General features: G+C 54.7%; 1 protein-coding gene across 10 annotated transcripts in view; it reads left to right on the top strand.

The window, feature by feature from the left end:
* NLRC5 (NLR family CARD domain containing 5) overlaps positions 1-24,115 on the top strand; it is a 57,306-nt gene that overhangs the window by 11,596 nt on the left and 21,595 nt on the right. For 6 of the 10 annotated variants that reach the window (XR_005065822.1, XM_037041665.1, XM_037041661.1 and 3 more), the window contains 19 exons: positions 1,149-1,232; positions 1,355-1,444; positions 2,049-2,108; positions 3,629-3,694; positions 4,190-4,273; positions 6,051-6,134; positions 6,992-7,081; positions 8,275-8,343; positions 9,159-9,227; positions 10,040-10,123; positions 10,496-10,579; positions 12,291-12,380; positions 13,163-13,207; positions 14,123-14,212; positions 15,044-15,127; positions 18,006-18,089; positions 19,838-19,927; positions 20,113-20,175; positions 22,550-22,636. Coding sequence is in view for 9 of the 10 variants with exons in the window: in XM_037041665.1 (XP_036897560.1) it covers positions 1,149-1,232; positions 1,355-1,444; positions 2,049-2,108; positions 3,629-3,694; positions 4,190-4,273; positions 6,051-6,134; positions 6,992-7,081; positions 8,275-8,343; positions 9,159-9,227; positions 10,040-10,123; positions 10,496-10,579; positions 12,291-12,380; positions 13,163-13,207; positions 14,123-14,212; positions 15,044-15,127; positions 18,006-18,089; positions 19,838-19,927; positions 20,113-20,175; positions 22,550-22,636 (1,497 nt within the window). In the remaining variant the exon portion in view is untranslated. The remainder of the gene's footprint in view (positions 1-1,148; positions 1,233-1,354; positions 1,445-2,048; positions 2,109-3,628; positions 3,695-4,189; positions 4,274-6,050; positions 6,135-6,991; positions 7,082-8,274; positions 8,344-9,158; positions 9,228-10,039; positions 10,124-10,495; positions 10,580-12,290; positions 12,381-13,162; positions 13,208-14,122; positions 14,213-15,043; positions 15,128-18,005; positions 18,090-19,837; positions 19,928-20,112; positions 20,176-22,549; positions 22,637-24,115) is intronic. The other 4 variants (XM_037041667.1, XM_037041663.1, XM_037041666.1 and 1 more) reach the window with 1 other exon arrangement.

Below are 24,115 nucleotides of genomic sequence, written 5' to 3'. Positions count from 1 at the left end.
CTGTACCTGATGGCAGGTATTGGCACTGTGGGACACACAAATGTGTGAGACATACACATACTTCCACATTCATACTCAGGCATATCCCAGACATGTCCCTGTTCACAGACATGCGTGTTCATGGTTGCACTTGTCTGTTCACTTAAGTATATGCCTGCCCCACATGCATGCACATTTTAGCTGTGCATATGTGCAGCACACATGCACACATGCTTAGATCCACATACACGTCTAAGTGCATAGGCACAACTATACTCGTGCCCTGTGTCTGTGATGAGTGGCCCAAGGAGGGTGGGGCCAGGGCACCTCCCTAGCAGCTCACTGGCAGAACCATGGCAAGCTGGCACCTTTGAGAGATTTAGAAAAGGCACCCCTTCATCCCGGCAGGCACAGCCCTGCACTAGGGTGCACCTCTTGCTGAGTGGGGCGTTAGCTGGACCACAGTTCTGCTCTGTCCCCTCTGCTGAGCGTCTTCGAACATTATTACGCTGCATGGTGGAAGAGAAGATTAAGGTTGTGCTCAATAATCAGAAAAGTGAAGGTCAGCAAGTTCCATTTCTCCAAACACTTTTTCTGACTAGAATGATCACATACAAAAGTGCCCTTGAACCCTTCGGTTCTTCTGTCCCTCCAGCTTAGGAACCCAGGCAGGGCAGGGCTGTGGACCCCACCTGGCTGGTGAGGAACCATGAGGTCAGGAAGGAATGCACTTGGCCTAGAATTCTAGGGAGTCAGGGCCACAGCTGAGGCTGAAAGTGGCCTCTGCTGCGCTCCAGTCTAGACCACTCATCACCTGGGAGCCAAAAAGCCCTGCCAATCAACTTGGCCTCAGGCACACCCCAGACATGTCCCTGAGAGCAGGGTCTGCTGGGTCTCCCCATCCCACCTTGTGAGCCTTCGGAGCCCACATCAGGATCCCTTGAGCCACCAGCCAGGAACCCCCCAATAGGGACCAAACAAGAACACAAGTGAGGCCAGCGGAGGACCTCTCCTCCTAGCTGAACATGTTGGACACCATGGAACCAGCCACCAGCCCATGCTGGGCCCCACTTTCTGTCTCCCCTTGTGAGGGTGGCCATGCCTGTTACCCACCAACGGAGCTTCTAAGTGCCCCTTACCCAGGGCTGAGGGACTTGGTCTCCCTGCAGCTTTCAGGACAACCAGCTCAAGGACCAGGAGGTGCTGAAAATCGTGGAGGTCCTCCCTTCCCTGCCGTGGCTCCGGAAGCTTGAGTAAGCAGTCCTTCCACCTGAGCCCCCTGCCCGAGTCACCCTCCAACCTTGGAGAGAGAGCAAAGCTCTGGACCCCGTGGGTTAGGGCATTCACTTCTGACGCTGTTGCCTCAACCATGCAGCCTGAGCCAGAACAATGTCTCCGTATCGACCCTACTGTGCTTGACAAAAGCAGCGGTCACGTGCCCGACGATCAGGATGCTGCAAGTCAGGTGAGCAGAAGGACTGAGAGCCTGACGTTCAGGGTCTTGAGAAGAGGGGAGAGGAAAAAGAGGAGCCCTAGTCTGCAAGATGGACCTGCTTGAGTCTGTTCTACTCACTTCAGTGTATCCAGAGCCTCACCCACGCAGGCCTGGCACCTGGTACTCAATAAGTGGTGAGTGAATGGACAGACGGACAGGCAGATGGAGGAAGGAATCAATCGACAAATCTAGGAAGCAACAGCCCAAGGAATGTGGCCGTGTGTCGCTCTCCGTGGTGCTGAAACAGCATTGCCTGTTTGGGTCCTGGGCTTAAGTGCTATCCTTCTCAGTCCTAAAGCACAGTAATGCATAGAAATCTCTCAGCATTGCTCATTGTTATTATCTTGTAAAAGCTGTTTTCCTGACTTTCTGAGACACCTGGGAGTCATCCCGCAAGGACATGACCACTATTTTATATGTCTGATTTGGAGCACTTTTCCCAGGCCTGTTGTTCCACTGTCAATCACAAAATCAGCTTTCTGTGGCCTTTGGGGGCAGCAAGGGGTGCGTGGGCCGGGGGTGCAGGGCTGGTTTCCAGTCCACGGGTTTCATGGCTCGGTGTTTGACCCTGCAGGAAGACGGACCTCATCGTTCTTCTCTCCCCACCTGCAGAGGCATCGGCAGAGCTACGTGGGTAAGAAGTGAGGGAGGGCAGGGGTCTGGGCTCATCCTGAGATGTGATCTTGCTTCAGGCAGTTGTGGGGAAAGGTGGTGAAGGAAGGAAGCTTAGGGGAGCTGCAGCATGGGGGTCCTCCTCACTATTGCTGCCCCGAGAAGCGACTGGCTTCTCAGAGTGGGCAAAGGACTTTAGCTTCCTCCAGCATCTCTGGACCACGTCTGGCTCCTGTGCTGAGAGAGCATCCCCAGAAGTCTCAGTGTGAGCCACACCCTTGGATCCGGGGTAGAGGAAGGCATGAAGATACTATTATATTGATATTACTATGTAGGGGAGAGTCTTATAACTGGAAAAAAGGGGGAAGGCAATTGTGATTCTTACATCTTAGAGCTGTTCTGAGAATTAAATGAAATAATATGTTCAAAGTTCTTAGAACACTAATGGCACCCAGCCAGCACACTACCCTGGCTATTCCAGTGGTGTGTGGATCCCAGCTCAGCCAGTCCTGGATGGGCAAAGAAAGGGAAGCTGGCTTTCCATGAAAGACCATTCCATCTGTGCCCGCCCACACCACCCCCCAGCTCAGACTCAGAGGCAGGTGAAGTCATGTGCCCTTCAGCACGTCCTTTCCATGTTCTGATGCTCAGTTTCCTCACCCATACAGTGACTCAGTAGGACCACTGTCTCCCCCCTCTGTCTAGTGATGTGATACCCAACCAGTAGCCCCTGGCCACATGTGGCCATCTATATTGACATGACTTAGAATTAAGTAAAATGGACATTTCAGCCCATCAGTCACGTTAGCTGCATTTCACATGCTCAGTGGCCAGAGGAGGCTAATGGCTGCCGGAATGGATGGCACAGTTGTAGAAACTTATAACTTACATAACTTATAGCTCAGTATATAGAACTTGCACCATTGCCGGAAGTTCTACAGGATGGCCCCGATCTCCAGGTCTGTGAAAACCTGGGTCACAATGTCCCAGCCTCTCAACAGCCCCCAGCGTGCCCCTGGCCCAGTGGAAGAGAGCCTGGAGGTGCGGTGGCTTTTCACAGCCTGACCCACGTACAGTCCCTACTCCTGGCCTCCTGAACCCCAGATGGTGTGTCTACAGAGGCCACCACATCTTCACCAACCGCAGCAGCTTCTCCCTAAGCTTCAGCTCTGTGCCTGTGGTGGGCGCTGGATCACATGTCACCCCATTCAATCCCCCCATCACTCTAGGCGTTAGATATTGCCATTTCGTTCTAGAAAAGAGAAAACAGAAGCTCAGGGGGTGACGTGGCTTGCCCAAGGCCACACAGCTATAGATGGCCAAGTCAGAATATGAAAAGTTCCATTTGACTTCAAACCTTTTGCTTCTGCTGCTTTGCTGAATGATGCCTTCAGCACCTTCAAGCAGCCGTCTTTGTTATTCATGTCTCTGTGGGACACGCCAAAGAGTCCTCGGGCCCTAGAATCCAAGAGCAGAGGTTGGACTCCTGAGCTGGAGTCCGGCTCCTGAGTTGGACACCAGTGCTGGATTTGTTCTTGCCAGATCCCCAGACCCTCAGGGAAATGCCAGCCAGAGCAGAGAGCCTCAGAGAAGAAGCCTGACCCTCAGGTACTTCAGCGGGAGCTATTGCCTTAAGGGGGGGGATATGATGGGACAGAGGTCCCTTCCCAGGGGACGCATAGCAGGGGCAGGGAGGATAAAGGGAAAAGCATATGAGGGGCAGGGAAAGGACACAAACTGCCCGCCCTGGCCTCAACAAGGAGCGTCTGGCATAACGACACCATAATAACCGTAACTTAATGGGCCCCTGCTATGTGCTGGGCGCTGTGGTGTTTTACACCCATTACCTCCTGGTCACTCTTAAAAATTCCGCAAAGTATACAGTGTTATTCCTACTTGACAGAGGAGGGAATCGAGTCTCAGGTAGGTGAAGTACCTGTCCAAGGTCACCTAGTTACTGAGAAGCAGGGCCGCATTACATTAGCCAGCAGGTCCGTCAGCCTCCTGGCTCCCCCAGCTCCCATGCCTAGCAGTGGAGCTAGGAGATAGAGGAGGCATTGCATAGTTCTTGCCCTGAACCCTCTGGCCCCCACCACACCCCAGGCTGCAGGAGTGTCAGCTAACCATTTCTGATGTGGAGATGCTCATAGCCCAGCTCCCGGAAGGCCCCTACCTGGATGAAGTAGAGTGAGTATCTTGGGAGACTCTGGGGCAGGAGATGGGAGGGGAAGGTGGTGGGGTGGGTATAGAAAGGGCCTCAGCTTGGGGTGAATGGCATGGGGAAGGCGCCTCACCAAGAACCTGAGGGAATGAGACCATCGTAACAGCGACTGCATTTTAGCACTTGCCCTGTGCCAAGCGCATTTACCCTCCCCTGTAATCCTCCCCTATAATCCTCCAAACCTCTGGGACCTAAGTACTACTACTGTGCACGGTTATTTTATCAAGGAGAAAATCAAGCCACAGAAAGGGAAGTTCGCTCAGTTACACAGCTAGGGCGAGTTTGGGCCAGGGTTCAAGTTCAGTCTTACTCTGCTCATGACCACTCATTCTCAGGCCTCATCCTCATGACCACTGTCACTGAGATTGGCAAAGCAGCAACCTCACCACGCCTACATCTGTCTTCCCAACCATAGCCCCTGGGATCCCCTCACCCTGTCCTCCCCCCAGACTACAGCGAGATGACCTCTTTTCTGGCTGGAGAAATTCCCATGATGCCCCATGTCTGGGCAGAGCTGTTGAGAGAGGGGCTTGGGGGTGGGTGTAGGTCCTGTAATGTCACCGGGGGGACCCCTGCCAGAACCATCCCAGGAGTCAAATGGGTGTGAGGGTGAAGGAATGGGATGCCAGCATGTGTTTTTAGGGGAGTGGTCCCACACCAAGGTACCATGGGTGGGTGCAGGCAGCTTCGCTGACTAAAGCTTAGTTACACACCCCGGCCTGTCCCACCAGGAGAACCAAGACAAGATTAGAAAAGGTGGGTTTACCCAGCTCATATGCTTCTACCCACATCGCCACCACCAGTCTGCCTCTGCCACCCTGCTCTCCCCCATAGCCAGGGCCCCATCACCCACCCAGTTACATGGGCCAATCCCCTCTCAGCTCCACCCCTGCCCCACGTCTGGTCCATCCTCAGCTGACCTGAGCCCTACACAGCTCTCCAAACCGGACTCTTCCCATCCCCCCCCCCCCCCCCGCACCCTCTCTGTCACCTGGATGACCCCACCAGCCCCCGCCCTGGGCTCCCTGCTGCCACCCTGGCCACCTCCACCGGCACAGTGTAAACTACATTTCACTCCTACCTGCCCCCTTCACTCCCTCCCAGTGCTCAGGATAAAGCCCCAATCCTAAAATCTCATGGGATCCAGAACCTGCTCCTAACCCCCAAACCCCACCTGCCCCCGCCCTCCCACTCAGTCCTCCCCCCAGATGTCCTGGCTCCCTCGCATGTCCTCATGTGCACCTTTGCGCTGTTCCTGTGACCCCCGCCGTCCCACCCCTTACCCGCTGCACTCCATTCCTAGTTTTTCTAGCAAGCAGCTCCAACGTCAGGGGGGCTCCCCGATCCCAGACTAGGTCACCCGCCCTTATCACCACGGGGTTCATCACAGGCAGCAACTACGTAGGTTGTACCATAAGTAAATGATTGCGGGCGGGGCCTTGACATCAGGCTGCCTGGGTTCAAATCCCAGGTCCACCTTTGAGTGAGTGCCCTCACCAGTCTGTGCTTCAGTTTACTCATCCGTGAGATGAGGCGAATAGTAGGGCCTGCCTCATAGGGTTGTTGCGAGGATTAAAAATCTAATAGTAAAAGTTCCTGGGACAGTGTCTTTCAGCGTTCGTTGTTAGGGGGTTCACTAGCTGGAATGATGTTTTGCTGAAGTCAGTGAGGGACCGAATGCATGCCGAGGGTTGAAGGGAGACCCACCCTAGCAGCCCAGGAAAGCGGGCCCCTCTGTTTCAGCCTCTCAGGGAACCAGCTGGAGAACGAAGGCTGTCTGCTGGTGGCGGAGGCCGCCTCCCAGCGGCACATCGCCAGGAAGCTGGAGTGAGTGCTGCCCACGCTCTGTTGGGTAATAGGAAGGCCCTGGAGAGTCCCGGCTGGCCCCTGCCACCCCTGAGCCCTGTGCCCACGGTCACTCAGGGAGCTGCCCCCCACCCCCTCCTTTCCCCCAACTCCAGCAAAGTGGGGGTGACTCAGCCATGCCTTGCTTTTGCCTCTGACGTGAGCCACTTAGTCCCCATTTTTAAAACTCTGTGGCTTGTGTTCCATCCGGTCCTTACAACTGCCCCGGTGGGGGCGGGGGTGGCATGTGGCATCAAAGCAACATTGGGGTGTTGGATTGGGATGTTGGGGTGGGGAGTGGTGTGGTAGGGTGGGGCACCGTGTTGGGGTGAAAGGGTGGGTGGTGGGGGTGAGCTGTTGGATGTGCTGTGGGGTTGCGTGGTGTGGAGTGGGGTGCTGCTTAGGTGGATGTGTTGGGGTCTCAGCACCAAGTGGGGGCTGGGGTGGGGGAGTGTTGGGGTGGGGCAGCTGGTTTGGAGGCTTGGCTCTGTGTTGAAATCCTGGCTCTGTCACTGAGGGGCTTTGTGACCCAGGGGAAGCAATGTGATGTCTCTGAGCCTGTCTCCCCTTTTGTTAAATGCTCTTTGAATGGTGGTTATCTTACGCACCAGGGAACTGAGGCTCAGAGGGCCGAAAACAGTGAGCAGGTTCTTGTCACTCCAGGGCATCTCTTGACTCACCCATGTGGGCCAGAATCCTTGGAGACCCCCTGGTTGAGCACCTAGGACATGTCAGGAGTGAAGCCACCAGCTGCTGAGCCAGGAGGAGGGGGCTGGAGCTGCGCGGGGCTGGAGACTTCAGCCGCCTGCTGATGGCTGCCCCTCTCCTGCTCTCCGCAGCCTCAGCGACAACGGGCTCTCGGTGGCCGGGATGCACAGAGTGCTGAGTGCCCTGAGCACATGCCGGACCCTGGCAGACCTGCACGTCAGGTGAGCGTGCAGTGGACACCTGTCACCCAGCCCCACCTCCAGCCCAGAGCGCCCGGCTCTCCCACCCTTCTCAGTCCTGGTCGCCCCCAGAGAGCAGAAAGGAATGAAGTCATGGTACAGCTGCAGTGTTAGCGTGGAACACTGTATAAAGGGGACATAAATGCTTTAACTCATTATTGTCATAATAAAGCCTTTCAAACGGGCGCAAAGCTGGGGAGGACGGTCTGACAGTTCCCTGTTCCCACCAATTATCAACATTTTGTCGCTCTTGCTGCAGCTGTCCCCTTGAAAACGTAACTTTTAGAAGAGAGTTTGTCATTTTAACCCCAGTTTTTACGAAGAAAAGAAAGGAAGAATATTTACTGCATTAAAAAACAAAAGACATGCCCTGGCTGTTGTAGCTCAGTGGATTGAGCATGGGCCTGTGAACCAAAGGGTCCTGGTTTGATTCCCAGTCAGGGCACATGCCTGGGTTGCAGGCCGGGTCCCCAGTAGGGGGCGCGTAAGAGGCAACCACACATTGATGTTTTTCTTCCTTTCTCCCTCCCTTCCCCATCCTCTAAAAATAAATAAAACATTTAATAATAAAAAGAAATATTAAAAAAAAAAACAAACGAAAGACGTGAAGGACCCACTCCCAAATGTTGTCAGTGGTCACTGATATTGGGAGAGATTGTGAGTGATTTTCCTTCATGTTCCTTTTACTTTTCTGTGCTTTCTAAGTTCCCCATGGCAATGAAGTATGACTTTTGTGATGAGAAAAAGATATACATAATGTTCAGTTTGCAAGGCGAGGTTAGGGATGTGCGGCTGTAAGCTACAGCCTCGTGTGGGTTCTCCTGACCTGGCAGTGACCTCGCCCTGCTGGGTGAGGGCACCTTCTGCCGAGGGTACCACCAGTGGGCACAGGCAGAGTGTCAGCCTGAGGCCCAAAGCAGAGCAACTGCAGAACTAAAGTCTTCTTTCAAGGACTTGTCAGGAAATGAGGGCGGATGAGTGAGTGAAATCTCTGTGGAGGGAAGACTTCAGGACCCCAGGAAGCTCGGAGGGAGTCAGGAGAGGGTCTGGGGGAAGGGCTTCAGCTAAAGTCTTGGGGATGGCACCTTGGAGGTCGCTCCAGGCTGGGCTGAAACATAATACGGAGCAGCAGAGACTCCATAAGCCTCTTGCTTCCTCCCTCTTTTGTCCGGCAGCCTCAAGCACAAAACTGTGGTCCTCACGTTTGCCCCAGAGCTGGAGGAGCAGGAGGTGACCCAGGAGAGGTAGGGCCCCAATACCATCCCGCCCCACCCTGGGCCAGCGCCATCCCCTCCCTGGATCCCCAAGCTGCCCAGTGCCACACAACTGCTAGGGGACCTTGGCAAATTCACAAAGGCTCCACCAGCCAGCAGGCTTCGAGGGGAGTGCAGCCCTACAGGGGAGGGTCAAAGGACAAACTGCTGCCCCATGTCCCTAGTGAGCCCTGTGATTTAGGGTGGAGGGGGCACTCTAGGGCAGGGGTGGAACAGCCAGAGAGGCCAAGGCCCTTTGGCTTGAACCCACAGGGCCTCCTGGCCTGTAGTACTGATTTTGGTCAGAACTTCTGGCTCCCTTAGTCACAAGGACCCTTTAGAGAGTGTTGGCCTCCTCCAAGATGCCTTCCTGGGTTACCCCAGCCCAGCACATGGGTAGAGACTCAGCTCTTTGCTCCTCAGTATCCACCTGCAATGTCTTCTGTAGGGTCTGAGCTTTCAGAGACTCGCTTGAAGCCGAGGCTGATGTCTCTGAAGGCACTGAGGAGGAGGAGGAGGAGGATGATGAAGGGACTAATGATACTAACAGCCAAGGTTAATTGAGCAATTACTAATTGAGCACCAAGCACCAGACTAAGAGCATTCGCATGCATGCTCCCAGTAAGTGCCTGAGTGATCTGCCCCAGGTTACATAGCCAGCAAGCAGAGAAGCCCATTTGGAACCAAGGTCTGACCGTCTCCAGGCCTGTGTACAGATTGGATGGTGGGAAATGAGGCTGTAGACGGACTTTGGAGACAGTGCACCAGGCATTGGCTCAGCCTGGCCTTGCTGTGTGTCTCCCCAGGGCTGTGTTTCCTGACAGCCTTATGCTCCGGATGCCCTCTAAGCTGCCCCAGTGCTCTCCAAGGGTCAGGTACAGTGATGACCTTCAGGTCCTGAATATGGGTCCAGCCTCCTTCCTTCCTCTGCACAAAGCCTGTCCCCAGCCCCCAACCCTAGGTGCTCCCTGGAGGGCCCAACCTGCTGTATCCAGCAGCTGGAGCCTGGCTTCCCAGCCTCCCACCTCTTCTGCCCAGCCCACTGCAGGTGGGGCTCACGAGGCAGCCCCTGTGGTCTCCTTCCTCACCCATCGACCCCGTCCCCTTAGTGCCCCGAACCTCCAGCAGCTGAGGGGTTGTGGGAACTCTGGACAGAGAGAATGGGGAGCTTGTAGCCCCTTCTTTTCAGATCCTGGGTCCTGGGCTTGGAGGTTCAGCTCGGCCCCCCAGGGCCCCCAACGGTACTGGCCCTCTCTCTTATTCTCTGTCCATCTGTAGCTCCCTCCCTCTCTGTCCATCTCTCTCAGTCCTCATCTGTCTCATTTCCCATGGCCCTTTTCTCACTGACTGCCTTCCTCTGGCACCAGGTGTGTGTGCATTTGAATGTGCACCGGTCTCTCTCTCTCTCCCGCCCCCCCCGCCCCCGCCCCAATCTCAGGTCTGTCCACCATTGTCTCTCTCTGTCTGTGTCTCAGTCTCTGGTTCTTCTCTGCCTGGGTGTTGTGGCCATCAGTATGTTGTGTGTGGTCTCTCTTCGTCTGTCTGTCTGTCTGTCTGAGTGTCAGATGTGTCCCAGCCCACTCCTGCAAGCCTTGTCCTCTGCCTATGTGTCTGGGGTGGCTGCTGCCCTGGCCTCCTCTGGGCAGGGCGTGGCGTGGCTGCAGGGCTGCGGTTCTGTCCTCTGCAGGCTGGTGCACTGCGGTTTGCGAGCTGAGCACCTAGAGGAGCTCTGTGTCTCACTGGGAGGAAGCTGCTGCCTGGGCCACCTCGAGTGAGTGGCTGCTATTGGGCTGCTCGGCTTGTGGGTGTTGGGTTTGGTTTGTAAGATTTAGATCAGCAGTTCTTTTCCTGCTGCAGTCCAGAACCCCTTCGAGAACACGGTGAAAGTTGTTCCTCTCACCCCTAGATAAAGGTCCTTCTCCTTTGACTCCCTCTGAAGCCCATCCCTGGCCCCCTCAGGGTCACAAACTCCAGGATAAAGACCCTGGGGGAGACCCCAACGGACCCAGAGCAACACGCTAAGATCTGGCCTGCCAGCCCAGTTTCAGGAGAAGAGGAGAGATTGAGTGGGGTGGAGAGACAAAGCTCCTGCCCATCCCTACCCCCTCCCTCCACTAACCTGCTCTCCCCCTGCCCCTCCCAGCTTATCAGGGAATGCTCTGGGGGACCAAGGTGCGGCCCAGCTGGTGCGGTGGCTCCCAAGGCTGGGCACTCTGCAGTCCTTGAAGTGAGTAGCTGGCTGGGCAAAGCCTCTGAGGCTCGTCCTCATCAGAATGAAGGAATGTGGGAGGGGTGGGGTTGGGGGGCCTTTCTCCTGTGTCTTCCCATCTCCCTCTCTCCTGAGGTTGTGCACACGATTAAATGAGAAAACGCCTGTCCGTGGCCTAGCCCAGTCCCTGACATATGCTCAGTGCTCAGTAAAGAGTGTGATTCTCATTAAAACAGAGACTCAAAGATCCAGCTTCTGATGTTGGGTCTCCCTTCTGGAACCCGCCTCCAGGAGGCCCAGGTCGCCTGGGGCGAGGTGGGCATGGTGGGGAGCAGGAGCTGATTAGTGAAATGGCTGGTAGCCATTGCAGCCCTCGGGTGCAGGGTGGGGCTGTTTGATACAGAGCAAGCAGCAGGCAGGGTGGGTTCAGAGGGCACAGGACAGGCAAGCAGGGGATCTGAGCACCCGGCAGAGATAGGGGAGGTCTTCAGTATGGGAGGGGGGCTCTGGTAGGAACCCCCAGACTCTGCCAGCGCAGGCAGACTGGAGTCCCTGGGCCCTGTGGCTTTGGTTCCCACATCCCCACCNTGTGATTCTCATTAAAACAGAGACTCAAAGATCCAGCTTCTGATGTTGGGTCTCCCTTCTGGAACCCGCCTCCAGGAGGCCCAGGTCGCCTGGGGCGAGGTGGGCATGGTGGGGAGCAGGAGCTGATTAGTGAAATGGCTGGTAGCCATTGCAGCCCTCGGGTGCAGGGTGGGGCTGTTTGATACAGAGCAAGCAGCAGGCAGGGTGGGTTCAGAGGGCACAGGACAGGCAAGCAGGGCATCTGAGCACCCGGCAGAGATAGGGGAGGTCTTCAGTATGGGAGGGGGGCTCTGGTAGGAACCCCCAGACTCTGCCAGCACAGGCAGACTGGAGTCCCTGGGCCCTGTAGCTTTGGTTCCCACATCTCCACCTCCCCCCTAGCTCTTCTAGGACAAAGTGAGAGGACGGGGGAGAGGCCACAGGCCCTGCGTTTCCTGTGTGGCTTTGGGCAAGTTACAGCAGCTCTCCGAGCCCCTGCCAGTCAAGTTAACGCTGTAAACTGTACAGGGGGTGGATTTTGTCTGCAGCCTTAGAATGAGAGCTGTGGCCCCAGGGTCCTTCCTGCTAGACAGCCTCACTGGGATCCTGGGAAGGAGGGGAGGCTGCCTCAGGTCAGGGGACCTGGACCTGGGTTGCAGGGAGGGCCTCACCCCTGCAGGCAAATTATATGCTGATTGGAGCGAACCCCATGTGACCTTCTCTGTATTGTGAAGTCCTGGTTTGCCTCAGGGCCTGGGAGCATCTGCAGTCACCAACCAGGACCCCGGTCCTGAGGACTGTTGGCAAATCAAAACCACCGGACAGACTGACAGACGAAGAAGGGAAGGGATATCTTTGTTCCTGCTTTTTGAGCAGGAGGCCCCTCCATTTTCATTTGTCACTGGGCACCTCCCCTCCTAAAAGTACTCCCCAGATTCATCCCAGACAGAGGGAACTGTGGGCACGACCTTGCTGCTTCATGGGCCTCAGCTTCCCAGTCCATACAGGGGGAGTTGGAAGAGGTGCCCTGACCATCCAGAATTCAGTGAGTCTCACCATCTGCAGTCAGGGGCAGCCCTCCCCACACCCCAGTGCTCTGACCACAGACAGGGTGTCTCTAAGTCCCGGGTGCCCCAGTAACACCACTCCTGCGGTTCTGCAGTCTCAGCGAGAACGGCTTGTCCCTGGACACCGTGTTCAGCTTGGCCCAGTGCTTCTCTACTGTGCGGTGGGTTCTCCACCTGGATGTCAGGTGAGTGTGCCTCTGGGCCCCCACCTAGTTCCCGCCACCCCTGCCCCATCTGCTGCATTCACGGTGGAGCATCCTCAGGGCCTGTGGGAGACCCAGTCAGCGAGAGCGTGATGGGTGTCTGCTGAATGAACAAATGGATGGATGGATGGATGGATGGATGGATGAAGCCCCAGAGACACTCAGATTCCTCCATGGGACATAACTCACTGACTCTCTTACTCACTATCTGGATTGTTCTGGGTGACTCTGAAGAAAGCTGGGAGCTCCCTTGTGCCCGTTGAATGCTCAGGGACCTGCTTTCATTGTGGGGTCCCTGGAGCTGACAAGACTGTAGAAGGGAAAAGGGCCCCAGCCCCACAGCCCTGGGACATGCAGTTCAGATCATCCACGCTTTCAGAGGAAGCCGCCATTCCTCGCCCTCCCCTCCCAAGAGTGATAACAGACAGATAGGGTTCAAATCCAGGCTCACTTCTTCTCTGCATTGTGGCTTTGAGTTGCTCATTGAGCCTCTCCCACCTCAGTTTCCTCATCTGTAAAATGGGGATATGAATACTTCCTTATCTCACAGTGTTAGCGTGAGAGGCAAAGGAGATCATGTCGCTGGCGTGCTGTGTATGTGCCCTGGTATACGTGGTGGTTGTCAGTAGAGTTCTTGTGGCGTTTGCTGGGAACATGGGCTGCCCTCCAGGTCCCCCTTGCCCTGGTCGGTCTGCTCTCTTGCCCCTTCCTGGGAAGCGGGCTCTTTGCCTCTTTTCTGATTGCTGCCTCCTCTCTGCCTGCAGCTTCAAGAGCCAAAGTGTCATCCTCAGAGGTGACAGAAGAGCCAGGTGAGGACAGAGAGCTCCGGGGGTGAGGTGGGCTCCCCTCTCCTTGTGGTCCCTATTTCCTGCAAGAGCCCCCCACCCCAGACCCACTGCCAGTTCTAGAGTAAGCTGCACCGGCTCGTTTAAATTTGCAGTGATCGGCTGCCTTAAATCTCTCTTGGAAGGAGCCAGTGCAGATGGAGGGAAGGGACGGATGTGTGACGCCACGACAGAGCAGGTGCTAGCAGAGGGCAGCTACGTGAGAGGGAAGAGAGAAACACTATTTCTGTCCCTCGGGGACTTTTGCAGACCTCAGGCTTTTGTGTGACTCACGGACTTTTCACACTCTGAGGCTCGCGATGCAAAAACCGTTGAGGCTCTGCAAGTTTCCATGCCTGGGCTGTAAACAATGAACAATGGTTGGTTCTCCACAGATGCTCCCAGATGCCCCCTAGTGGGGCACCCCGTCTCCTTTGCGAGGTTGGCAGGCAGAGGAGCTGCCTAATGTGGGGCTGGCTGGGCTGATGTGGCAGGGGACAGCATTGCTATGTCAGGTGGCTGTCTGAAACCAGGGAGGGCCCAAGGCTGGGGTGCTCTTGCTTCCTGGTCTAGGGTCTCTGTTTCTGGGGACCCTCTGGGTTTTTGAGGCCAATAGAATGGAGGCTCAGGAAGACAGAAGTCACGTGAAGGCCACGTTGGTGATCAGATCCAGGAGGAGCTGTCCTGGTTCCACCGAACCTGGTCAGGTGCCCCCCCCTTGGACAGGTGTAAGCTGCTGTCTTTCTCACTGTGGCTTCCCTGCCTTGGGCCTCAGTTTCCCCGTCTGTACACTGAGGGGTTTGATTGTCATGAGGGTCCCTTCCAGGCCTGACTGATGAGTCTCATCTTCCAGTGTGAATGATTTGAACTTGCTTCTCAAAATGTTTCCCCCCCTCCAAGGGATTTGTCGGCTGGTGAGCCTTTGCCAGAGTTCCCAGCTGGAGCCCAGTCCTCAGGGTTCGGTCGGCCCTGCACCCCCAGGAGCTTCTGGTATGGTCTTACCCACTTCTTATTTGGGAGTAACTGCAGTGGGGTCAGGGGCTCAGGGAGTGAGGAGAGCCTGGGGGAGGGGTAGACTGGGGGCCGGGAGAGAGCGGGAAGAGAACCTGAAAGAAGGGGAGAGGAGAAAGCTGAGTGTGAGCACCACCATGCCAGACACCACCGAGCTGGCTGCCGGCTTTCTGAGGCCACGCAGATCTTCCCTAAAGAACTTTGGCTTTGCCGTGAGGGGCTGTGAAACCCTGGCTGGGTCCCTCCTTGCTCCTGGCCTCGACTTCCTCACCGAGCTGGGGTTGTCCCAAGGGGGTGTGCGTGTCTGGGCAGGTTGGCCAGGTCTCACGGAGGCCCAGAGGAGTGAAAACTTGGCTCTTGGGGCCGGAGCCTATTTGGGGATCACGGGGGTGCATGAGGCTGTGGAAAAGGTGTTCCATTGTCAGCCTCAGACAGTGAGAGCCACTGAGGGCTTTCAGCTCCAGAGAGGCCTGGCCGGGTTTGCACTGTTAAAAGAGAAGACCCTGGCAGGGTGGAGAAAGATGGCAGGGAGGCAAATAGGCAAAGCCAGAGGGTGTTGATGTGGCCAGGGGGGGGAGCAGGGGTGGCCCAGACTCTGGCCAGACTCAGTGGGGAGCCCTTAGGGGAGGAGGAGGGTAGCTGGACACTCTGAGGCTCAGACTGGGGAGAGTGGAGGCTCTAGGAGACTTAGGGATGGAGAGTGTGGCCAGTTGGGGAGCAGCGTTCTTGGGAGGAGAGGAGGGCCCCTGGGGCTGGACAGGGGCCCTGAGCCCTCTCTGAGCCCCTGGTCTACCCCCTGACTCTTTGCAGCCTCAGAGAGTGTCGGCTGGAACCCCTGAGCCTTGCCAGCCTCTGTGAGACTCTGGAGAAGTGCCCAGGACCCCTGGAGATCAAGTAAGTGAGGAGGACAGAGCCCCAGAGGGCGCAATGCAGGCATCTGCACAATGACCTGGGGGGAGCAGGGCTGGGTGTCCCCATTAGAACCCAGGTGAGTCCTTTCTGGTTCCTTCCCACCGGACCCATAGCCCAGCCCCATGGGAGCTCCCTGACCTCTGATAGAAGCTTTGTTGCTCCTGGCAGCCCAGCTCCTCGCTGCTCCAGCTCAGAGAGGCCGTGCTGGGCCTAGGGTTGGACAGGACCCACCCTGTCTGGCACCCAGCTGGGCCTATCACTTCTGAAGGCCCCACCTCAGGGCATCCCTCTTTGGGTGACCAGCGCCCCCACCCAGAACCCCTGGGGCTGTGACCAAAGCCAGGACTCAAAACTAGGGCTCCTGGCTGAGTCATCCTCAAGCAGGGAACTTTGGTCTTGAACTCACTGGGCCTAGCTTTGTCCTCTGTAAACGGAACAGCCAGCCTTTCCTTTTGTCATCATTGCTGTAGTTTTATTACCGTAATTACCTTAAGATAAAGAAATGCAAGACAAACCTGCCTCACCTACACACGCCTTCCAATCATCAAAGTCGCCATTGTGTTTGTGACTTTCTGCTCCTCTTGGGTCGGCGTACCCAGCTTTTACCCCTTCGTGCTCACAGACTGGCCGAATGCCATGCAGTGTTACCTCTCATCGCACCAAATGGGTTTTTCCATTTTGCTAGTCCCTCCCCCGTGGCCCCCACCCTGTAATTTCCAGCTCCTATCTCAAATGCCCCCGGGCCTTGTAACAGGCTTATCCGTAGTGACCACGTGATGTGTGTCCTTCCACGCCTTCCTACAAGTTCAGACACGTGGGACACGGAGGGAGGGGCCGCCCAGGTTGTAAACAGACACAGGATCTCATCACGAAAGATCTCTGCCCCGGGCTTTCCTGGAACTTCCAGATGTGAGAGGAGCCAGTGGATTTTCCGGAACCGCTCAGGTTAGAATAGTTTGGACTTGGTTTGCAGAAAAGCGGCAAAGCTGGTTCAGAGCTTCCTCCCCCAGCTGCCCCTGCTGGTTACCATCGCCCATTAACCCAGCACATGTGTCGCAGCCAAGAACGCAGCCCTGGCCCGGGGACGACAAACGGCACTCGATTCGGATTTCACCAGTGTGCCCGAGAAGGCTCTGTCTCTGACCCCAAGTCCCATGCAGGTCCCGCCTACACTCAGTCGCCTGTTCTCTGCCTCCTCGGGCCTGTGACAGTTTCTCAGTCTTCCCGTGTCGTTTATGACCGTGGCAGTTTTGAGAAGTCCTGGTCAGACGTTTCATTCAATGTCCCTCAGATCGCGTTTGTCTGATGTTCTCCCCAAGCATAGACTGGGGGTTGTGGGTCTGGAGTAAGAAACACCACGGAGATGGAGTGCCCCCTTACCCCCCCTCAAAGGTGTGTGCTATGGACTTGACTTATCACTGAGGATCTTGACCTTGATGGTCAGATTTTATTTCTGTAAAGTTACCTTTTCATTAAAAAATTCTTTCATCGTGGAGACTATCAAATAAACGCATATGTAAAATCAGGGAGAATACTGTTGTGGAGACTTGGTTTCCCCCCACCGACTTGCCTCAATAATTTCTCTCTCCAAGGCTCCGACGCACACCTGTGCACATGCCTGCGCACATGTGCACAGATGCACGCACGCACATGTGATTATGAAGCAATTCCAAGGCGCCTTATAATTTCCTCTGTAGATGTTCAGTGTGCCTAGGTAAAAGACCAGGACTCACTCTGGTTTTTAACATCCCACAAAGCCAATGTCATTGCAGAACAGCGGGAGTTCATCCAGCCTGTGCCCGTAGAGCCACAGTCTAGACACCGAGAGCTGCAGGGGAAAATACTGGCTCTCTTCTTATGAATGGTGCCAATCTTATTATGAGTGGGGCCATCGGGGAGTGCGGGAAGCTGGACTCAGGAGCAGAATGGCTTTTGGTGGCATGCAGGTTGCAGAGTCTGTAAGACAAAAATCGTAAGACACAGAAGGTTAGGGGTTTGCGGTTGTGCTGGGAGCTGATTGGTCAGTGGAGGTGATGAGTCCTTTCTTTGGGCCTTGAGGACAGCTTGGAGGTCTTTTCCAGTGTCCCTCTGTCCGATCTCCTGGGAGGGTAGCTGGGGGTCTGTTCCACCTGAGGGTTCAGGAGCTGGGATATAACTTAGTCAAGATGATATCTTTAGCCTGATTATTTCCCAGGTCCTGGCCACCGTCTTCCGCTGCCTGATCAAGGGTTGCTGGTTATCCAGGGAAAAGGTTAGGGCTCTTAGAGGCAGAGAGAGAGAGACGATTTCTAGAGCTAGGATTCGATCTAAACTTAGTCAAAGTCGGAAGGACCCTACAGCAGTCACATCATTGTACGCCGAACGAAAACCATCAGATACCCCACCAATGTCTCATTGCCCCTGATTGTGGGTTTCTTACCCCATGTTTGCCTTTTAATACTAACCCTCCATAGCGTGCACAGGCTACAAATTATTCGGCCACACTTCCTCCCCGGCCCCCAACCTCAGCCCCAGAATCTAGGTAGACATCCAGGCTGCTTCCCGTACTTTTGGTTTCGGTTTTGGTTTGTTTCTTGGTTTTGGGGCTTTTTGTGTTGTTTTGTTTTGCACTACAGCTGATGCTGCTAAAAAGCCCTCTCCTGAGAAGTCAGGGGAAACTGACTTGTCATAACACAGCCCTTCCCGAACGTACAGGGTGGGCCTTCCTTTTCCTCCAGCCTCGTGGTAACTCCAGTTCCTGGTGTCCCGAGGGGATGTTTAGGCCACACCCTGGCATAGGGTTCGTTTCTGGACAGCTGTGCGGCCAAGCTCCCAGCTGTCTCAGGGCTTCTGCACCTCACTCAGATGTTGTGTTTCACAGATTGTCTTGCGTGGTCCTGAGCGACCAGAGCCTGGACACCCTGCTGTGGCACCTGCCGCGGCTCCCCCAGCTGAGCCTCCTGCAGTAAGATTGTTTTTCCATTTTTCTGTGTATTGCAAAGCCATCCCCTCCTCTCCCCTCCCCTCCCCTCGCTCCTCCTCTTTATCTGTCACAACTGGGAGCCTGAGACTGCTTCCTGCTCTTTCCCCGTTCTTTATCAACCTTTAGGGGGCGTAATTTGACATCTCTGAGCCTCAGTTTCCTCATCTGATAAATGGGGTCAGTACTCCTCAACCCCTCCCCCAGAGATGAGACTCAAATGAGACAGGTGGGCTGTCATACTTCTCCCCACCCATGGGAAAGTCACCTGCTCCTAGAAAGGGACTTCACGCCTATGGGTCCTGTGTAGCCACACACCACTTTTTAAAGGTCACCATCCAACGTATTAAAAGAGGAACTTAACAGCATCCCTAAAGTATTTAAAATTCTACTTTCTAATTTCAGCTCAGGCTGATTAGAATTTAGAAAGGATTCGCTTTAAATCTTCTAGCAGGGGGGAACGCTGCAGCTGAGATGAAAAAATACAAGAGGAAATTAAATCGTATCATTGATCACAGCCACACCGGTTCTAATGCTAAGGATCTCCAGGACTCCTGGGGCGGCTCCCGTCCCAGCCAGGGTCCCCACCATCCCTGAGTCCCGTGTGGAGCCGGGTGGAAGGCAGTGGCGTTCCAGAGGTGGGCACCTGCGGCAGAGCTCATGACAAGCCCCAGGGCACCCACTCCGGTCCCACCCTGCCAGGGGAGAACCGGTCGGGAAGGGCGGCTTTGGACATAGAAGGTGGCAGCTTAAAATGAGCAGGAGCAAAGCCTCAGGCCAGAGAGGGACTTCTCGACACCCCAGTCACAGGGCATCTTGTCTGGAATGGTGTGATCAGCCTGCTTGCCGCGTGGACGTACACTTTGTCTTACCTAGTCCAGAGTGCTAGTACGCTGCTGCGGGCCAGGCTTTGTTCGGGGTGCTGGAGACACAGTGGATAGGCGGGGGATTAGTGCTACTACCTGCGTCTCGTGAGGAGAGGTCTGGGGTGCTGCTAAACACCCTGCAGGACAGCCCCCAACAGCATCGAATTATCTAGCCCCCAGTCTCAGCAGTGCTGAGGCCAGGAAACCACTCTGAGCGCCGAAACATCCTACCTGCCGTCAGGACCTGCCTGTCAGTCTGGGCTGGAGGGAGAGACAGTGTGTCCCCTGTGGAGGGGAGTGGGAGAAATGCATGGGTATTGGCTAGGCTGGGGGGTCCAATCTTCTGGCGTCTCTGGGACACACTGGAAGAAGAAGAGTTGTCTTGGGTCATGCATTAAATACACCAGGACACGTAATAACAACAACAAAAAAATCTCATCGTGTTTTAAGTAAATTTATGACTTTGTGTTGGGCTGCATTCACAGCTACCCTGGGCCGCAAGTAGTTCACGGACCACAGGTGGGACACCCCTGGCTAGGCAGTGCATACACTCAATGTCATTAAATCGTCATGATACCTATACAGTAGGGTCCTGTTGGCCAGGTAGGGAAATGGAGGCTCAGAGAGCTTAAATGACTTCAGCAAGGACATACAGTCAGTAAGCAGAACTTGGCTCTGCTTGGCTCTCAAACCCAAGTCTGCGTGACCCCAAGTCCCTGTTTGTCCTTCCTGAGTCCCTGCCTTCTTCCTATTGCCATGCTGACCCGCCCTCTGGTTCCTTCCCCGCCAGCCTAGCCCAGTTCCTTGCCCACTGATCTTGCTTGACTCCCACTTGCTGACTTAGGGTCCCGCTGCTTTCCTCCTCAGGTTGAGCCAGACGCCGCTGCCCACACAGAGCCCAGTCCTGCTGGCTCGGCTCTTCACCCTGTGCCCACGAGTTCAGAAAGTGGACCTCAGGTGGGCATTGTCCTGGGACAGCTGGGCTAGTCTTGGAGGGTTGTGCCTAAAGTCGGGAGGTGTAAGGGGTGGGATGGAGGCAGCAGGACCCAAGTCAGAGGCTCAGCTTCTGGAGGAGGGGTGCCTCCTGGGAGCTTCCTGAGGCCATGGCCAAGAGTGGCTTACCCAGGCACTGTGTGCTGCAGGTCCTTGCATGAGGTGACTGTGAACTTCAGGTCCAACAAGGAACAGAAAGGCGGATGCTGTGGGTAAGTCCCCCAGGGCCATGCCCTGGCAGCCAGGGGGCAGTGGGGACCAGTCAGCCTGCCCAATAGGACAGACAGCAGAGTATGTGCAGAGCGTTCCCCCAGAAGGACCTGCAAGGGGACTCGATTTCTCCCGCATGAAGAAGCAGGGGTCCAGAGAGGGCTGGCCTCTGTCGAGGGACACATCAGACTGGACCAGAACCGAGAACTCAAGAAAAAGGACTTCACAACCTGCCTACCAGGCTTTAAGTCCCAGCTCCTGAGCCCTGGCCAGGCAGCTCGGTTGGATAGAACATCATCTCAATGCACCAAGGTTGCAGGTTTGATCCCAGGTCAGAGTACATACAGCAACCTATGAATGCATAAGTAAGTGGAACAACAAATCTCTCTCTCAAATGAATATATAAATACAACTAAAGACTTTTTTTTTTAAAAACCGAGCTCCACAAGGACCTGGCACTTTGGGCGTTTCCTTGATCTCTCTGGTCCTCAGAGTCTGCGGCAGGAGCGGGGAGGCCCCGTGCTGCAGGGTGTTCACAAGGACTAAATGAGCCAACACGTGAGGCATGAGTGTCGCTGGTCTGAGTGTCCCTCCCCCGCTGACTCTTAGACCCACCAGTGCTCTGTGGCTGCCTCAGTGAGAAGGGGCAGGTGTTGTGCTAGAGGCAGGGTGATGGGGCAGAAGGGTGACCTCCGAATGCAGAGGTGACTTTTTTGGTAACTATTTGATGCTAGCGGCTCCCCAAGAGGCCTCGGACCAGAGCATCCTGAGCTGTGAAATAATAAACAGTGGAGCTAGTATTTGCTGAGCACCTGCAAGGACCATTCTTGTTTTTTTAAAAATACTATCGATTTAAAAGAGAGAGAAAGAAACGTCAACATGTTGTTCCACTTATTGATGTGTATGGACACATTTATTGTATGTGTCCTGACCGGAGATCGAACCTGCAATCTTGGTGAATCAAGACGATGTTCTAACCAACTGAGCTACCCAGCCAGGGCTGCAAGGCGTTGTTCTGAGAGCCTTATGCTCATCACCTCACAGCTGTGACCACTGTGCCCGTCACGTGTGGTAAGGGGTGTGGCTGTTGGCTGGAGCCCAGGCCATCCTGCAGCACTGCTAGCCCAGGGCAGACACACTTTTTTTAGTAAAGGGTTAGATTACACATATTTGGGGGTTTGTGGGCCATACAGTCTGTCACAGCTACTCTACTGCTGTGACCTAAAAGCGGCACAGTCAGTTTGTGGGCAATGGGGTGGCTGCAGGCCAGCCTTGCTGTGTATAGGACACTGAGACTTGAATGTCACATGTTTGCATCATGAACTACTATTCTTTTGATTTTTTTCTCAACCCTTTGAAAATAAAAAAACCGTCCTTAGTTTGCAAGCCACATCAAAACAGGTGGCCTTAGCTGCAGCTTTGGGACCTCTGTCCTTGCCTGCCACTACTCTGACTTCTAGAACGTTGTGACCATTTCTAGGTCAGCGGTTTCCAAAGTGTAGGGCAGAGGCCAGTTTCACCAGGTCTTTGGTGAAGTCACTGCTCCCTCCGTCTGACTAAGACCAAGAAGAGGTTCCCATTTGGGTTGGTGGGTCTTTAACGCCCAACACTAAGCTCCCTCCATGAGAGAGAGACCTCTCAGCAGGGGTCCGCACCTGGCTGGGATTTAATGAGGGCATTTTGCTTTGCTGCTGAGGGCTGTTCGTGGCATGCAATGCCGGTTTCCCATCGAAGTGACACAGGGTTTCCAATGACAATAAATGAATCAAATAGAAAGAATGAGCTCATTTAAAATTAGGAAGTAAAAATAGCATAAAGGGGAATTTGAGGCTGTGGGAAAAACAGTGAAGGAAAGTAATGGGTAAAAACGTGAAATACTTATTTTAGGAACATCCTGATTTTAAGCGTTTTTTTTTTTCAGTCACTGGCTGGTCACGGCCTCTCCCTTTACCTTATTGTATGGTCTCATTTTAGGCCTTTCAAGGGCAGATTTACCCTTCCTTTGAATTCTGAAATCAGTTGTTCTCTGTGATTTGAACTAGCCCTATCCCCCCACCCCACCTATGTCTGTTCATTAAAATGACCCCGTGTTCTCCAACTGGAGCCCGAATCTGCCACCTGGAGAGCATTGCCCCTAGAGTCCCTGACCCAGGGGCTCTGGGCTGAGTCCCCAGGCTTTACATCTTAACAAGTTCCTCCTTTGAGAGGCACCTCCTCAGAGGGCTGGTGGGCGGGTGGGGGAGCCGGTGGGATCTCCTGGGGGGGAGGGGGAAGTGGTGGACGCGGGATATTCCAGAGAGTCCAGGTGTGGGTGAGGCCTCACCAGGGCTGGTAGGTCTGGGAGGTTCGGCGTCCCAGCCCGTTCCCCTCCTACAGCAGGTTCACAGGCTGCGGCCTCAGCCAAGACCACATGGAGACACTGTGCAAGTCACTGAGGACGTGTGAGGACCTCAGCCAGCTGGAGTAAGTGGGGGGAAGAGGAGCAAGAATCTGGGAGCATGCATGTCGGGGGGCCCTGGGGGGTGTGTCTGTGTGTACGTGCACTCAGCGCCTCTCAGGACCAGCTATTGGGATGCCCGGGACCCTGGGTCACATCCTTAAGGTTCCCCTGCACCCATTTTGTCCCCCTCACCCCCCTCACCCCTGCCTTGGTAGACCGTGCCCTCAACCCTTCAACAAGGGCCCCAGGAGCTCCTTGGTCTCGTGTTGGTCAAGGCCTTGGAGCTCTGCTGGCTCATGGGCACTCACAGGAAGGATCCACCAGTTTGCCTGGCGGGGGGGTGAAAAGTACCAAATCCCTCAGCCCGTGGAGGGTTCTGGAGCCCGCTGGATGGGGACCTGTGAGCTTCCGTACCATTGAGAAGTGTGGCCAGTCTTGGGTGCCCACACAGTGTGGCCCACGCACGGGCAGAAAAATATTGGTAATGGCTGACACCTGGGGAGCCTTTGCTCCACTGTTCCAAGTGCCTTAGAGATTCTTTTTATCCTTCCAACAGACCTAGGTACTATCAGCCCCGTTTTATACATGGGAGAGCTGAGGTGTGGAGAGTTTAGGGACTTGTCCAAGGTCACACAGCTAGTACAACGCAGTCTTTTTCACAACTGTTAGGAGTTCAGCTTAGGACCTGTAAGAATTAAAAAGAGTTCTATACAGGGGGAAAGAAAACAAATTAAGTTCCTGCCATGATGTGGCCAGGAAGAGAAACAGGGCTGATGGAAATCATGTATTTTAAAGAAAGAGAATAAGCAATGTGTCTTCAAGTTTGTGTGTGTGTGTGTTTTAAGATTTTATTTATTTTTAGACAGAGGGGAAGGGAGGAAGAAAGAGAGGAAGAGAAACATCAATATGTGGTTGCATCTTGCACACCCCCAACTGGGGATCTGGCCTGCAACCCCGGCACGTGCCCTGACTGGGAATCGAACCGACAACCCTTAGGTTCACAGGCCGGCGTTCAATCCACTGAGCCACACCAGCCAGGGCCTGTGTGTTTTTGTCAGTTTTTTTTTTCATTGTAGAGGGTACTTTTTCTTATGTTAAAGATTAATAAGGGGCTTCAGGAGACAAACTAATTTGTACAGTTCCTCAGGAAAAGGCAAAATAAACAAGCCTCCAAAGCATCGTCCTCAGAAACAAGACGAGTTCAAAGATGCAGGACAAAAATCAGACAGTCCAGAGCCCGCTGACCGTATTGTTTGCGAACTGGCAAAAACCGCAACATTACAACGAGGGGAAGTGAGAAAGTATTCAAGTGCAATTTCCGACACTGTATTCTCAAACTGAAGGAGGAACTCCGCTGGGCAAACACATGCCCTGAACCTCTTCTTAAACTGACTCTTGATCCTCAAGGGCCGGCCCCAGCTGATGCAGGCCAAGGGCATAGTGAGCGCTGGGTGGGTTTTCTCTAAGTCCTGCAAGCCCGCCAGGGCCCTGGGAGTGGCCAG

This window comes from Sturnira hondurensis, unplaced genomic scaffold (genome assembly GCF_014824575.4).
Source record: "Sturnira hondurensis isolate 20B ecotype Veracruz unplaced genomic scaffold, ASM1482457v3 Scaffold0003090, whole genome shotgun sequence".
Taxonomy (NCBI): domain Eukaryota; kingdom Metazoa; phylum Chordata; class Mammalia; order Chiroptera; family Phyllostomidae; genus Sturnira; species Sturnira hondurensis.
The sequence above is the reverse complement of the archived record's forward strand: the minus strand, read 5'-3'. Positions and strand labels throughout refer to the sequence as shown.